Source organism: Lemur catta, chromosome 23, assembly GCF_020740605.2.
Source record: "Lemur catta isolate mLemCat1 chromosome 23, mLemCat1.pri, whole genome shotgun sequence".
In the NCBI taxonomy this organism is placed as follows: Eukaryota; Metazoa; Chordata; class Mammalia; order Primates; family Lemuridae; genus Lemur; species Lemur catta.
In genome coordinates this window covers 12,527,544-12,542,957 of record NC_059150.1, presented here as the reverse complement: position 1 = coordinate 12,542,957, position 15,414 = coordinate 12,527,544, and the positions used below count along the sequence as shown (strand labels likewise).

The 15,414-nt window shown below is 41.1% G+C and overlaps 1 protein-coding gene and 1 pseudogene across 1 annotated transcript in view; both read right to left on the bottom strand.

Moving 5' to 3' along the window:
* Window positions 1–294: 294 nt before the first annotated feature.
* Window positions 295–5,203, bottom strand: LOC123626866 (annotated as a pseudogene).
* Window positions 5,204–7,062: 1,859 nt separating this feature from the next.
* The window catches only part of CENPF (centromere protein F), a 46,958-nt gene continuing 38,606 nt past the window's right edge, over window positions 7,063–15,414 (bottom strand). The window contains exons 18-20 of the mRNA XM_045536057.1: window positions 14,271–14,747; window positions 12,687–12,865; window positions 7,063–8,135 (exon numbers count right to left, since the gene is read on the bottom strand). Coding sequence (XP_045392013.1) covers window positions 7,929–8,135; window positions 12,687–12,865; window positions 14,271–14,747 — 863 coding nt within the window. The 3' untranslated portion in view covers window positions 7,063–7,928. The remainder of the gene's footprint in view (window positions 8,136–12,686; window positions 12,866–14,270; window positions 14,748–15,414) is intronic.

Sequence of the window (15,414 nt, the reverse complement as noted above, 5' to 3'; positions counted from 1 at the left end):
AGGGAATGGGGTACACAGAAAATACCAGAGTCCACCTTCTCTATGAAACTTGCCTTCCCTGCCACTGGCTCTCTTGTGAGAAGAGTGGCGCTCACAGGGGACTACTGCAATCACGTGACGATTCTCGTTTTCAGGTTCATTCAATGAATTGTAAATCTTTGTAGAAGCGAAGATTACTTTAAGCAGTGAAGATTATTTTAAGAAGTGTTTGGCTTCTTAAAATAAAACAAAAATAGTCTTCAAACAAGATAGAAAATTTTTTTAAGTCAACAAATCTTTATTAAACACCGGCAGTTACTGGGAAGAGGCCACGATGCTGGACACACTGTCAAAATCAATCTTCTCCATGATGTTCTTGGACTTTAATGCTCTCTTCCAGGACACAGATGAAGATTGGCCCAGACTTGTCAGTGCTCCAGCTGTATTCGCTGCTCCACACCTTCAGCAGTCTGTCTGTCGGTCAGATCACCGGCCACCCCAGCCAGCAGTCAGCAGCCAATGCGCTGGTAAGTGGTACCCATGGCAGATACATTTTTGGGCAGAGTACTCAAAGCCAGTTGAACCTTCCAAGAGGTTCACGTTTTCATCCCCGGCTCGCCAGAAGGCCTAGAAGTGGCAGGTCTTCAGCAGGTCCCCCAGGTACAAAATCTGTTGCATCAGCTGCTCTTCTTGATGTGCCTGGTGGATCACACACTTGCAAAGGGTGAAGTCAGTGTGGGGCAGGTTGGTGAGGACCTTCAGTGGGGTCTGGGCAGTGACCGTGGTCTGAAAGAAGGGTGGGTTGAACCGGTACAGCTCCAGGATGGCCAGGTTGGCCAGATCTCAGGCATTCTCCTTGGCCTGCGTTTCCACGTAGCGCTGCAGGGTGGCCAGGTTCTCAGGATTGCACCTGCTGACACCCTCAAGCAACTTTCCCATGTTCATTCTCAAACATTGCCATGACTACTGTCGCCGCCTTCCACAACCAGGGCTGGAAGCAAACACCAGATTGGTACAGCATCCTCGAGGACCTTAAGAAGATGGAAATTTAGTCCAGGGTTTTAGCCCAGGGCAACACAAAGTCACCTGGGACTCATGCCCTTGCCATTTCTATGCTCTCCCATATATAGGGTGAAGCTCTCTTTCTCCTAGTCCAAGGAGTTCTAGCCACCATGTCCATAATTTAGAACCAGAATAGATGACGGAACAGAAAGCCATGTCACCTCTCCATAAGGAGATTTCCCAAAAGCCTCACATGACATTTTTGCTTGTATATTATTGGTCAGAACTTAATCACATGACCCTATCTCCTATCTGCAAAGGAGGCTGAATGATATTTTTAATAAAGTCAGCAATGTGCTCAGCCAAAAATTGGGGTTCCGTTAAACAACAAAAAAAAAAAGGAGGAGGAATAAAGAAGCATGAATATTGGCAATAGTAGGAGCCACTGACATAAGCTTTTATACAAAATATCTCTTTGACCATTTAAATAAGGTATTATATAATTATAAAGCAGTTTGGGAGTGAGGGCACGGAAGAGTGAAATCAAAAGTAATTCAGAGGAATTCCCCTCAGAAAAGTAGCAGAGGTTCAACATCAGTCTTGGTTATTTAAAAAAAAAAAGAAAAGTAGCAGAGGAGTGATACAATTGATGGAAATAGGAGGATCAAAAGAGGAAGCTATTGGAGGTCAAAGACAGAGATAATAAATTCTATTTATAGGTGACTAAAAGTCACTTTTCTCAGTCATGTGGGGAATTATCTAGTCCACTTTTGATTTTCCTCCTAATTGTCTCCTAGCCTGTGGGAGATGGAACAGAATGAAGACGGAGTAAAGAGGGTAAGAGAGAAACTTCTTTTAGAAAGTTAAGCAGGACTAGGGGGGAGGAACACAGACTAGTCAAGCCAGCACTGGAGAGCATCTCTGGTCACACATGTGGTGGCAGAAGCCAAGGCTATTGATTAGATTAGAATTGGGGTTGGCTGCATCTGATTTTCAGTTTTTTAAATAAGTGGAGGCTTTTTGCCTCTGCCTGAAAAATAGGTGGAAGTGAGTAAAATGCTGAGACGAGCAATGCAGTGGCCTCCAAAAGCTCGTAGCAGTAAAATAAGGACCTTCATAGGGAAAAGCTAAGAGATTGAGGTCCAAGGTCCCTCCTCAGCATGGAATTAGCAGTCCTGCACAAGACAACCAAAATTCCAGTTCTCGCTGAAACCACAATAGAGCGTGTGACCCTTTGTTTGGGGTTGGTCTATCACTATTGGGATCAAGGTTCCAACCCCATCCTTGCATTCCTTCCTCCCGACACTGTGCCTCCTCCTCCCACCTTGTTTCTTGTTTTGTTTTTTTCTCTCGCTGACCATCGCTCAGCTCTTCCTGACCTACCACCATTCACAGCACGTTCTTTATCAATTACTCGTGAGATGGACATGGTACCTAAGGGGACCAATCTTAACCAGCTCCCTCACTTATTTACTTTACTTGTTTTTATTTCATTTTGGAGAATAGAAGCCAGTCAAAGTGGGAATTTAATATATAAAACAGGAAAACAAGACTTCTCCAAAATGTTTATCTTTTTCAAACATAAAAAAAAGGTAGTGATAAACAAAACACAGGGTGCAGAGGAAACCCTGGTAAACAGCTGTCTGAATACGCTGCGTGGTGAATACCTTTCGCCACGGATGTGTCATGAAAAGTTACACGAGAAGAAATGTGTGCTCAACATCTCTACTGCAGAGAAAAACAAAAGTTTTTTGAGTTAGAGTGGGCTTATAAACAAGATTTCTTTCCATTCTCCAGATTCTCCGTTGAGAACTGTATTGACTATGTATGTGTGTATACACACAAACACACTTAAAAGATAACTTTGCTTTTCCAATGGCCATTGCAGATGCTTCCTCTGTATTTCTACTTGATCTTCAGTGGGGTGTGACCCTCTCTCCAAAATCCAGCCCTTCTGTCAAGTTGTTAATTGTTTCTAAAATTATAGGGCAGGGAATGGTAAGGAATTATTTGGAAAGGTCAATATTCATCCTCTGATTTTCCTCTAGTTTTCATAAATTGATTCTAACTCAAGTAGGTTGTATGTATAAAGGGAAGGAGTCTGGGGGAAGAAAAGAGGAGATCTTAAAATTCTGTCAAGATATTCTGAGGATATTAAAAAAAAAATTTTTTTTTTAAGACCAAACTCTGTAAAAGACATACACTGCCATGTTTCAGAGCTACTAAACAAGCAGCCCTGGACGACATACACAGGCTGGCTTTTAATGTGGGCCTTAGCTGGGGGAGGGAATTGGAAAGGTTCTGGGATTCTGCCACCAGAAACACTGGGTGTTGGTGCTCCATGTTGGTCTCCCCGACTATCTCATTAACATGTGCACACATACATTTCTCTTAGCTGGCCACCTATCATGCTTTCCCTACCGGCTTTATCTAGTACTATCCCTGGTCTTCAAGGCAGGGCAAAGCAGAGGGATAGTTTATCTGCACAGAACTCGAGATCTTGATACAGTTCAAATTTATCACTCTTTCCAATGCCATGAGTGATCATTTCTAGAAAAAAAAAAAATGAGCAAATAATTATTCACGTTAACTGGCTACATGTTTTATTTTTTTAAAAGCAATATTCTGGGGAGCTGAAATCTAGGTCTTAGGACATAGTGTGGGATGTAGAGAAAACCAGTTCAGGATCTCAATTTCTTCATCTTCAAAGTGATGACGAAAACCTAGGTCATTAAACCATATTGTTATAACAGAAGTTATGGACACTCCAAAAGTCATTTGATCTGGGTTTTTTTGGTGATTATAATTTAAATTATATGATGTTTAGGAAAATCACAATAGGCAGAATAATGAATCACTTTAAAGATTTGAATCAAGAGGCATTAGAAAATTATGCACTTTCTTCATATATTTCCCTGTATAATTCAGTCCATTCCACAGGCTAAAATTAAGTTTCAGATAGGTGCCCTGTATCAAACTAAGCATAATTGCTTTTTATGACAGACCTGGAGAAAGGAAGATCATTAAGCAACTGGGTTTTAAAGTGCTCTCTTGCTTTCTCAGCAGCAGGCCAAATTCAAAGAAAGTGTAAAGAAAGTGGTGTTAACTAATAGAAAAAAAATCTGAAAACAGGCTTTGCAATTGTATCAGGAAGCTTGAAGTAACAGAATTTCCTACTGGAAATTGCTTTAAACAATGATGTTTAGTTTTCTGACATGGCAAGTCCAAAGTTGGTTCAAGAAGCTTAAAGTTATCAAGGACTCAGTTTCTTTTCATCTTTCTGATCTGGCATCGCTCAGTGTCTTGAAAATGCCTCTTTTCTGGTTTCAAAATTGGTCACTGCAGGGTGGTCGTCATAACTAATCACTGGCAAAAGGTAATAGATGACCACAATGGTCTTATGCTAATTATGCTTCCTTCCCCAGGGAGGGGTCCGTATTCCCTGAGCAAATTGCTGTCCAACATCTGAACAAAAGGGGGATTCTATTGACAAGAAAGAAAATGGAAGTGACAATTGGGTAGGCAACCACCACTTCTGCCACAGTAACAAGAAAAAAATTCTGTCTGGGGATCATTAAAAAAAAAAATGGCTGCACTTGGTTTAAAAGAACATCTCTTCATTGACTACAATCTACGCCAGATTTGAAAAATCAATGTAAGACACTTCCAAACCAACATATTCACGTCTTAAATGAGTTTATGACAGCCTCAAGGGGGAGAGTAATCTAATTTCGTTATGCATATTGCAACAAGATTTAAGATGCTAATTTGGGCTTCTGGTTTTCATAACAACAGATTGGTAGGTGGAATTTTCTGTAACTCCTCTCAAAAAGAACTTGTTTTAAATTTTAAGAATGACGAGTATGGTCCATTTATTTAGCCCGCCATTAAAATAGGTTATATGCAAATCCATGAACATCTGGTATTTCCACATCTAGGGAGCCTCTGATTGTCTCATAGGTTGAAATGTTCAAGCTCTGAAGAAACTAATTGGGCAGAGTCTAGATGTAGCTCACTGATATGCTTGAATCTTGGTTGTTTGGGAGGAAAAATGGTCTCCACACTCACTACAACTCACCTGTTTACAAATCGGAGCAAGGGCACTTCTTTCCTTCCCCACGTTTATGGTTCCAAGGAAAGCGACCACCATGCCACTGTGTAGGCATTCAATGTACAATGCAGCGGGAACAAAGCATGGTGGGCTAACACCAGACACCCTCATGACCCTCTGCTGGCCTAAGACCAAGAAGGTGACCACTAAAACAAGCAGAGGGTGCCCAGGACAAATAACACCCTCATGTGGACTGCCCAAGGAGCCACAGTCCAGCAGGAGGGAGTGGGCACACAGCCAGCAAATGCTCGGTTAGAGAACACAGCTGTGATTTCAACACCAAGTGGATCTGTTCCCATCTAAAACTCAGAAATATCCCAGTGTTTCACTAGAAAGTCTGTAACCGTAGAAGTGTGCTCATTTTTTCACCCCCTTGCAAAAGCAGCATTGGGACAAACAAAAGTGGGAGAAGTGAAATGCCCTATTATTACAACAGTGTCATTTTTGCTGGGAACCTGGATGCCAAATCCTCAACTACATCAAAAGGTTAAATGAAGCTAAATAAAGCAGATTTTCCCTAGGTGCAGAGTTGTCCTAAGCCCTAACAGAAGGAAATTTCCTCCATCGGGTTCAGAATAGGATTCTAAAAAGAACCCACCAGGCTGGTAGTTGGCCTCTTAGGCAACTGAATCTCTTTACTCTCTTCTGGGGAGGTATATATATGGTAATATACAAAGAGCTTTGGACTAGGGAAGCCTACCCCCCTAACTTCTTTCCAGGTGCAAACAAACCTGTGAAAATTTCATAGTTCCAACAAAATAAACAAACTGGGATCAAACGAGAAAAAAAATCACAAATAAATCTCAAAGAAGGTAAGTTCAGGGTGAGCGATAAGGTGACTCTTGAGAAATCAAGCTACATTTAAACGTTGGTTTTTATCCTTTTCTTACCGAAAATGCGATTCCTTTGGACTGCGGACAATTCCAACAACACAAAGGGCCATTTCAGTTCCCACAAAACAGTCAATGCAAAAGAATCATTTCAACCAAGCCCCTCATCGTACAGATGAGACTCCGACTCCCAGATCTCTGGACTTGGTCCATTTTCCCATATGAATTGTCAGCTGGGATCTTATTTATGACTCGACTGGTTTATAAGATACCTGAAAGTTGAAACTGTAGCATTTTTACTTTTCATCCCATATGCAGCTCAGCTCATAGTAGAGTGAGTGTTGTTAGTTCAAAGACTATTAAACATCCTGGCTGTCTATTTATAAGATTTTGAACAATTCGCTATGATTATAAAAATGGAAGTATTCCACGTAACAAAAGCAGCAGCTACAGCGTACCTAGGAACAGATAAAGATGCTTTCAAGGATGCAAGAAACTACCCAGCAAGGCCTACCGAGTGGAATCTTCCAATCGCTAGAGACAGCCAACAAAGCTGATGGCCCGATCCCAACAACGTCTGCTCCGGGTCATGCCCTTGAGCACATGGCAGCCTTGGGATGATTTATCGTAAGGATATTGCACCAGACCACGACCCCGAGCAACTAAAGAAATGAGGAAAGTCAGGGTATCACTTTCAGTAGATGAATACTAAGTAGCTTAGTATTATTGAACCATTATCCAACAACAGAGGCCACCTCACAAAGGACGATTTTAAAATATAAACGACGATGTTTGTCAAAGTTTGTGTATCAATCTGAACTGAAAGCCAAGAACAAATTATCTTTTACTAGCTCATGTCCTGAAAAACTTTTTTACCCTGATTCAAGGACGCAAGAGCTTATTCACATGTTTTTGGATTTGATATGGCTCAGAATGCCTGCCTATTTTCAAAACTATATCATCAATGAGTGAGCTGGAAAATGCCATATAGGTATATCCTTGCTGATGGGATTTAATGACACAATGTACTAGGCACGGGGCTGGGCACAGCATATTCCCATATAATCCTTAGGACCCACATTCTAAATTGCGTCTTTCAATATAACTGAATATGTTCATTAAATATGCTAGCATCATTTGTTTAAAGATCTATATCATTTATTCAACTATTTTTACATTTATAAGAGGTTGTTGTAGTTAGCAACAAATGGTACCAATATTCATACCTTTATATTTAGAAAGCATTTTTACAGAAAACAAAGGTGATTATTTTCTTATTAGAAAACAAAGGCCATATTTCAATACACCACCACCAGATAGGAGAATGCGTACCAAAGAATTGTTAAGAAATTGGTCTTAAAAAACGAAAAAGCACAATGACAGAAAACAAGGTATACCAAACCTCTAAGCCTACCACCAGACCTTTCCATGACTCCCACATACACATATGTACAGGTTATATAAACAAGGATTTATAAAACACACTGGAAGAGAAAGATAAACACACCTACACATAAGTATATGTGTGCATGTTTTCCTCAAAAACATATAACAGGTTTTCTTCATTTCACTCAGCTCAAAGAAAATCTTGATCTAAATCTATTTCACGCCTAACACTATAGATAGAAAATACCATAAAGCAAAAGTTTACCTTTTCCTGGGGGCAGTTAATTAGAAATATAAAATGTGTTTTGCATTTTTTTTTTTTTTAGTGTGAAATCGACATGCAAAGGTTGTTCTATAGTGCTTGCCATTTAATTGTAACTTACTAACAAAGAGCTTTACACAGTACTACTTACATTACGGGAGAGGAATATCAGTGCTGAATAAATGATTAGTGCTTCCAAACGTTTTCAGTACTTGCACATGGAAGATCTAAAGAGTACGATATATTTTTATTTATAATTGTTGTCTCCCCACTGATAAAATTGCTACCTGACTAAAGAAAAGTCCCGGTAGGCTATTATCTATGCAACTATTCCTGGGGTGCTGACACACGGGTCCCTTCACTGGACCCTGCAGTTCTCACTGCCCTTGAGCTCGGCTCCGGCTTCCGGGCTGGCGGCGAGTCGGCCTCGCTTGGCTCTCAGGCCCTCCCTGGGGCTGTCAGCTGAGCTTCTCTCGGGAAGATGATGGACTGAGAGAGATTTTGTGGTGGGTTCCTCCTGGAAGGCAGCACCGGAATCCGCTGGGCTGTGCTTAGCAACCTTGACCTGCAACACAAACGTATCTGTTAGAGGTTTAAATCACATTCACATGTTTACAGCATAAAAAAAAAATAAAGCACTATGTCACCAAGTTTTAAGTTAAGTTCTTCTTCTCCAGGAGTTGGACACAATTTTAAGATTTCCTCTTCGCTGAGAACAGGCCCCCACCCGACAGAGAAGTTAGAAGGATGTCAGGCAAGGCTTCCAACAAGCCATCAAACTTTCTTTGACACCTCTGATGGCCAGAGACTTGCTCTTCCAAGGCAAACGTGACATTTTCAGGCCAGAAGGTAAGCTCTTTGAGGACAAAGACATCGCCCTATTTACCCATACATCCCTAGGGCCCATAACATGGTTGACCACATGATAAATGTTCAGTGCATTCTTAAGTGAGAACCCAAATCTGCCTCCATTTGTCTCGAGCTTTTGCTGTCATTTAAAATAAGAATAATGCAAATGAATAATACTACCTTCATACGGCGGAAGCTTTATGTACAGCATTAAAAGACCTAGGACAAGTTCTGTGTGTTGTAATCATTCTCCTTATAGTGTTGTTGGGTTTCCATATTGAATTTGGATTCCAGCAGGACAGCAATCTAACAGTAAAGTCCAGAAAGAAAAATCCCCTCTCAGATGTCCTGCTTTTTAAGAGAAAAAGGTTATCTCAGAAAATATGAATTTTAAGTAGATGAGAGAGTGAGGTAGCAGGTGAGTCCCTGACCTTTTGAGATGCATAGAGTAGTGAAAAAAGATATGAGGTCAAAGAGAGAAAGAAGAGCAGGAAAACGGAAGTATAGAAAAACTTCACTTAACCAAAGTTAAAGGTGAGCATGAAAGACTCAAGTAAGATGATCTTTAAAAGAAAAAGAAGACCTCCCTGTGTATCAGACACAAGGTCCCTTGTCTGGTACAGATGTTAAAGAATAACCATGTGACAGATACTCCTTGAGCAACGGACTTCCAGGGACCTCCTTCGGATGCAAGAAAAGAGAATGGAAATTATTTTCCCATTTATGTTCTTTCCATAGAAGTATGTGGTTCTAAAAGGCAGTTTAATACTTTTCGTTACAGAAAACATAAGAAATCTGGCCAACAGATCAAATCCCTGGAAAGCCTGCTTCTATCTCAGATTATGTGCAGGACACTGGAAAGCAGCAGCCTTGAAGGACCAGGACTTAGTGGAAAATTACTGTCCATGGAAAGTGGAAGGAAAAAAACAGTTTTAGTGATACTTTCTTTCTTTTTTTTTTTAATTTAAGAGAAATAGTGACACCAAAGACAAGTGTTTCCCTTGAACCTGTCAAATGCTAGAGAGTCAAATCTTTAGGTTCACCATTAAAAAGAGAGAGAAAGAGAGACATTCCATAGAGAACAGAAAATTTGAGCCCATAAGACTTTCTTAATCCCAATTAAATGGCTAAAGTCCACTTTCCCAGGCTTCTCCCCCTAGACTCAACACCTCTGATACTGAATTGAGGAAACTGTAGTTTGTGATCACAATTTAAACTGTGGATTTGACCTTCATTTGGTTAGTTAGCCTAAGAATGGTCTACAACTAGACAAGGTCAAATTCACCAAGTATTTAATCCCTTAAGATAGCGCATCCATACCCTAGTTGCCTTACAGATGGTTCTACAGCCAAGATGAGAACAGGGCAACCATGCAGAGAGCTCAGCGGAAACAAACCTCACCAGGAAAAAATGCAAGCCCCCCCCCCACTAAACTGCCTAAAACTGCATTGACAGCACCCAGCACGGCCACCATCCATGATGGGCTTTACAGTTTAGTGGCCGGTCCTCTGGCACTGACCACCCAGCCCAGGTTCAGAAGGTCAAGTCTACAGTCACTGACTCCCTTATTCCCAGCAAACTAGAAGTTCCTGGGCTCATTCATCCCAGCAACATAACATACAATGAGCCTCACCTAACATGCATTTTACCCATTTTTTCCCCTTTTGAACTTGTCAGATGTCACTAAAGGTCTTCTTAAATGACCTAAGGAATTGCCTCTCTCAAAACTCAGCCAGTCACCTCTCAAGGGGGAGCTCACACCCCTGAGTTTCTAAGCAACTGCTTTAGGAAATAATACCTTGTTCTAGATGTTTAAAACTGATGAAATGTGCTTAACAGATGAGGCAAGTATTTTATAGGGCAACTCAGAAAATGCTAAATTAAACTAAAAATTACTAGGCTGGGTTTTGAAGAGTCCGAATCTAATCATGAAGTCTCCTATAGTCTCCTCTCAAAAAGAGCCCCCCATTCATTTGCAAGTGCACGAATTGCCTTGCAGTTCCTCCTGCTCTGCATGAAGCTAATGCACTCAACACCGATCTGCAGGAAACCATGGTTACTGCTCCCTGCTCAGCAGACTCAACAGCGGTGTGGAGAGCGGGGCCCCCTAGCGTGCAAAGCTCTTTTCCTAGGTAAGAATTCTGAACGCCACATGCAAACTGCTTTTACCATAAATTTCTCATAAAAAAGGACAAAAGACCCATGTGGTGATTTCATAAGAAGATTTCCTAACATACCTTTATAAACACCTATTATTGCAATCACTTCAGCACAACAGTCACAGTCCCATTCATTCAACAAATATTTGCTGAGCATCAGACAGACATTGCATTAGACGTGAGGACAGGACACAGGTAAACCAGAGACATGATCTGTAACCTCACAGAATCCAGACTGCAAATGAGAAGACAGATACTTATGCAAGTAATTACCTAAAGCGAGCTGCCTTAAGATAGTGGAGTTACACAGTACCAGCTGTGTGTTATGGTTTTGTTCTAAGAGAGCACAACAAACACTTCATTTGCTCTCCATAAATGTGAGACAACGAGGAAGGGATATTGCCTTGTCCCAAGGGGTAAGGGATGACTCCCAGTTACCCTTCGAAGGAAATAGCAGGGTCTCTACCAGGACCTTAAACCTGACTCCGCCTGTATTCCCTGTTCAGTGGGTATCTTGTGGTTAATAGCTTTGGTCAAGCTTAGTAGCTTCACTCTTTAGGGCCACTAGTTGTTTTAAGGAAGCTATTCTTATTGTCATTGGAAAGTCAGGACCTATTTTACTATACTCTTCAGTGTTTTGTTGTTGGTGGCATCCAAAAGTTAAATCTGTCTCTGTGTGTGTGTGTGTGTGTGTGTGTGCGAGAGAGAGGGAGAGAGGGAGAGAGAGAGAGAGGGAGAGAGAGAGAGAGAGACAGAGAGAGAGACAGACAGAGAAAGAGAGATAGAGAATTTGGTGGGGGAGGAGAAAGAAAGTTTGCACAAAATGATAGACTGTTTCTAATATAAGTACTAAATAATGGATGGGTTCATTTTAATGAGTAAAAGAAAACCTCAGACCCTTCTTCTTCGCCGCTGAATTAATAGATTTTTATTATAATGTAAATTATCAATAAACTTATTACTAGGTATAATTCTTTAACATTTAGAGCTCTTCTAGTCCAGCAAAAGCAGATTTGCAAATCTGTTGTTTTGATGTAACTAACCACCAAGGTTTTCATATTCTGGGATCCAACATCCTAACCAGGAGCGTGCTTGCTCCCTTAACAGTTACAGCATTACACCAAGAGGGGTTACTACATTTTCAAAGCTTCGTTTGCTGCTTCAAGGTTATCAGATTGTATACTTAATCAAACTCTGACAAGTGAGCAATCAAAGCAAAAAAATCACAAAATTTTTAATCCATTTGAAGCTGTTCCAGCAACCTCCAACAACATTCTCATGGTCCCTAGTTTGAGAAACACTGGTATCATGGAAAGAGCAAGACTGTGAGCTGAGAGAGGGGAAGGTGTTAACAGCAGGAGGTTAAACCTTATGAATCTCATGTTCTTCATTCGTTCATAATACCACCTACTGTGACAGTTCACTAAAATGAGACAATAAACCGTGAGAGTAAAATACAGTGTATATACTTTGTATACATACATAAATGGTGGCTGCTGGGATGGATTATAGTAATAGGAATAAAAATCTGTTAAGCAAATATTCTCTGTGCTATCAGCATTTTCTGGGCTGTTTGTCAGGTACATAGAGGTCACTACGATCGGATCCTATCCTCAATAATCAAAATACAGAAATCCATAGCCAAAACTCCTTTTTTTTTTTAGACATCTATTGAAAAATATGTTTTAAAAAGAAAGTAACGGATTAATTAAAACCATAAAGAATTAGCAGCCAGAGGCAGATGGGTGAGAGTGAAAAGTTTGAAACAAACAATGACCAATGCCTGTGGCCTAAAGGAAAACTACTTCTTCAAATCCTTCAACGGTAATGCTTGGAACTCACTTACAAAGCCACTGAGTTTTGATACAACAATGCCACTTGCCACCCAGCTACGTGTAAGGGGTCTGTTGAGTTGGGGATGGGATCGTGCAGCCCGACGCTGTAACGCCCGCCCTCCGGCTTGCTCACCCCTGACTTGCGTGGACCAGGGACAGAAGGTCAGACTTCAAAGGGCTCCTGAGTCAGAGCGTGCAGTGTCCAACCTTTGCCCAGACAACACTGCAGTTTCCCGGATCCCAAACAGCAGATAGCTGTCGACAGCAGTTTACCTTTTGTGATCTGCTGCCACCAGCTGTTGGTTTGGAGGACGCTGCAAGATTTTCTTTGCTGGGGCTTAGGGAGGATGGTGCTAACTTCTGTGCAGCCAGGCGGGGGCTGGTCCGAGTTGCCATGGTTGTTCTCCGTAGGATATACGGGCTAGTCTTTCCCATTGGGATGTCTGCAAACCCTGAGGGCAAAAAAGCTGACTGTCAACACTGCTGGGTCCAGTTCTAGCCACAAAACGGAAACGATATTCATTAGGCACAGTTTTAACAAAGATAAAAGTAACTCCAAAAAAATACTTTCTCTGAGCCACAGCAGACAATGGATTAAACATCACAGTTGCCCTGGAAGTCACCAAATTGAATCAATAACTAACAGGTTTTCTTTTATTAGAAACATAAAAAACTACAATGGGAGAAGAGGGGAGAAATTAACACCACACAGCAAATTTTTTTTCTGCTTTTTCTTCTTCTTCCTATGTGGATGTTTTACTCTGTATTTTTCTAAGATCCAAAGAACACCAGCAGGCCTTACTGTAAAATTTAGATTGGAGAAAAAAAAAGGGTAAAGTGGAAAATAAAAATAAAAAAGAAAGGGCAGTTCTTGTTTCAGGGGGAAAATGTAAAATGACGACAGCTACTTCAGGCGACCACTCTCGAGTGGAGACCAGGTGTGAGGAGAAATTGACCTTCCTACAGGTAATTTCATACCTGCTCATGCCGAATCCTGCCATAGGAGAAATGGACATGACTTGGTGACCAAGAGGAGAAAGTCAATCCCAAGGATACTAAAAGAGAGCTCATCACACACACTCCAGAATGGCATTCAGGGCTAACCAAAGCTGCATTTGTTTTTAACACTTTGACTACAAATAAAAATCACCAATGAGAGACTGCTAACTATTTTGGGGCCAGTTACTCAGAACAGTGCTTCTCAAGCCATCTATGGCAAAGAATTCTCTTTTGATTTGGGTGGGGCGTGGGAGGGTGGAAGAATTTCCAATCTTCTGTGGAAGGATGCTTGGATGTTGTAGCAATGTCAAATTGCTATTAAAATTTCTGAATTCTTACTCTCAATTTCTGTACCTTTTTTTTTTGGACCAATACCGAACAGTTCCTAGGCAAGTGGACCACTGGGAGTGGCTTTTTTTTAATCACTAAGTTTAAAAAAAAAGCAACAAAGAACGTGTGGTCAGTGGCCACAGCCAGGGGGCTGGCCAGCATCACAGGGCCATCCTCCAGCTCATGTGGTAAATGGGTCAGACACGAGTAAAGGTAGGAAGGCTCAAAGGGCATTTGGGGATTTTTCAGCATAGAAATATCAAATTCTAAACAGGTTTTGGACAGTCATTTTTCTAATCTAACAGCTCTTTCCATAGTATGACATGAATAATTAGATCTTAGACATTCTCTCGTGACAAAAAGGAAAGTGCATACCTCACCAATTTAAAAGCAGACAATTGCTTGTGAAAGGCAATCAGGATTGCTGCACAAGAACATAAAAAGTAAATGCTTCTGTCTTTTTATAGGTGAATTTTTATATGAAATTTGAAAAGAACACAAATAATTTTGGTTTTGAATTATGCATACCTTTCTTTACAACTTCTGGAAGTCCCTCTGGCTCAAACGCAGTATCTTCTGTGTCCTCTGTAGGCAGAACACCACTTTTCACCGCTTTCCTGCTTTTTTTAGAAAATGTCTCTGGGGTAGGTGGTGTTGGTCCTCCACCGTTCTCCCATATCCCGCTGGACCTTTGCCTCTTGCTGGAAGCTTTTTTGTGGCCAGATGACAACTTCTTTTCAGTAACAGAAAGGATTAGAGATGGTCCTGCAACAACTGGACTTAGCAAAGGAGAACTTCGGAGGTTACGTTTAGATTGCTGCCAACGGAGACGGGCAACTTGCGTTTCTAACATCTCGTTGGCTTTCTCCAATTTTTCATGGCTTATAAGCAGGGAACAGTACTTATCCAAGTATTCATCCCCTTCCTTGGTTTTTTCTTCAAGAGCTTCTTTCAGTTCTTTCATCTCAGTCATTAATTCATCTACCTTACCATCCACGACAGTATCTGCCAAAATAAAGTGATACATCCATCATATGTAACATGCACCGTGATGCAGATCATCTGGGACTTGTTCTTTGATTTTTTGGGAGGAGTGGGGGAGATATATCAGTATATGTTCTTACAGTTCAAATTCTTGTTTGGGAAATATCATATCAAAGTATTAATCTATATTCTCGTAGATGCATGACTTGTATTGGTATAGCTTAAATAAAATCCACCAAAATCTCAGACTCTTTTTTCAGCCAACCCATGACACGTTCTTATAGCACTACTTACATGAGATCAAATGAATTAATCTTTTACAAACCCTGTGTTCCCTAGTCCATTCCTTCCACCACAAGCGAATGAACAATAAAAGTCAGTAAAGATTAAGAAGTCTCTGTTGTACGGCTTTGGGAGACAAGAGGGGCCAATGACAAGGCAAGTCTAAAAAACTCCGAAGCTATTTGGAGGCAGTGGGGGTCTGACGGATGAGAGTTTGGGCAACACTATAAAGATGGGCATCTTGGTCAAATTATACCTGCCATGGGTGGAATGGAACCCATTAGAAAAACTCCCTGTAACCCTAATCTACTCCAAGCACTCTTCCCGATGGGGAAGACTGGTGACCTGCCCTGCCAAGTGACAGTCCTGAGGAATTCACCATCCTCTATCCACACAGTAACCCCAT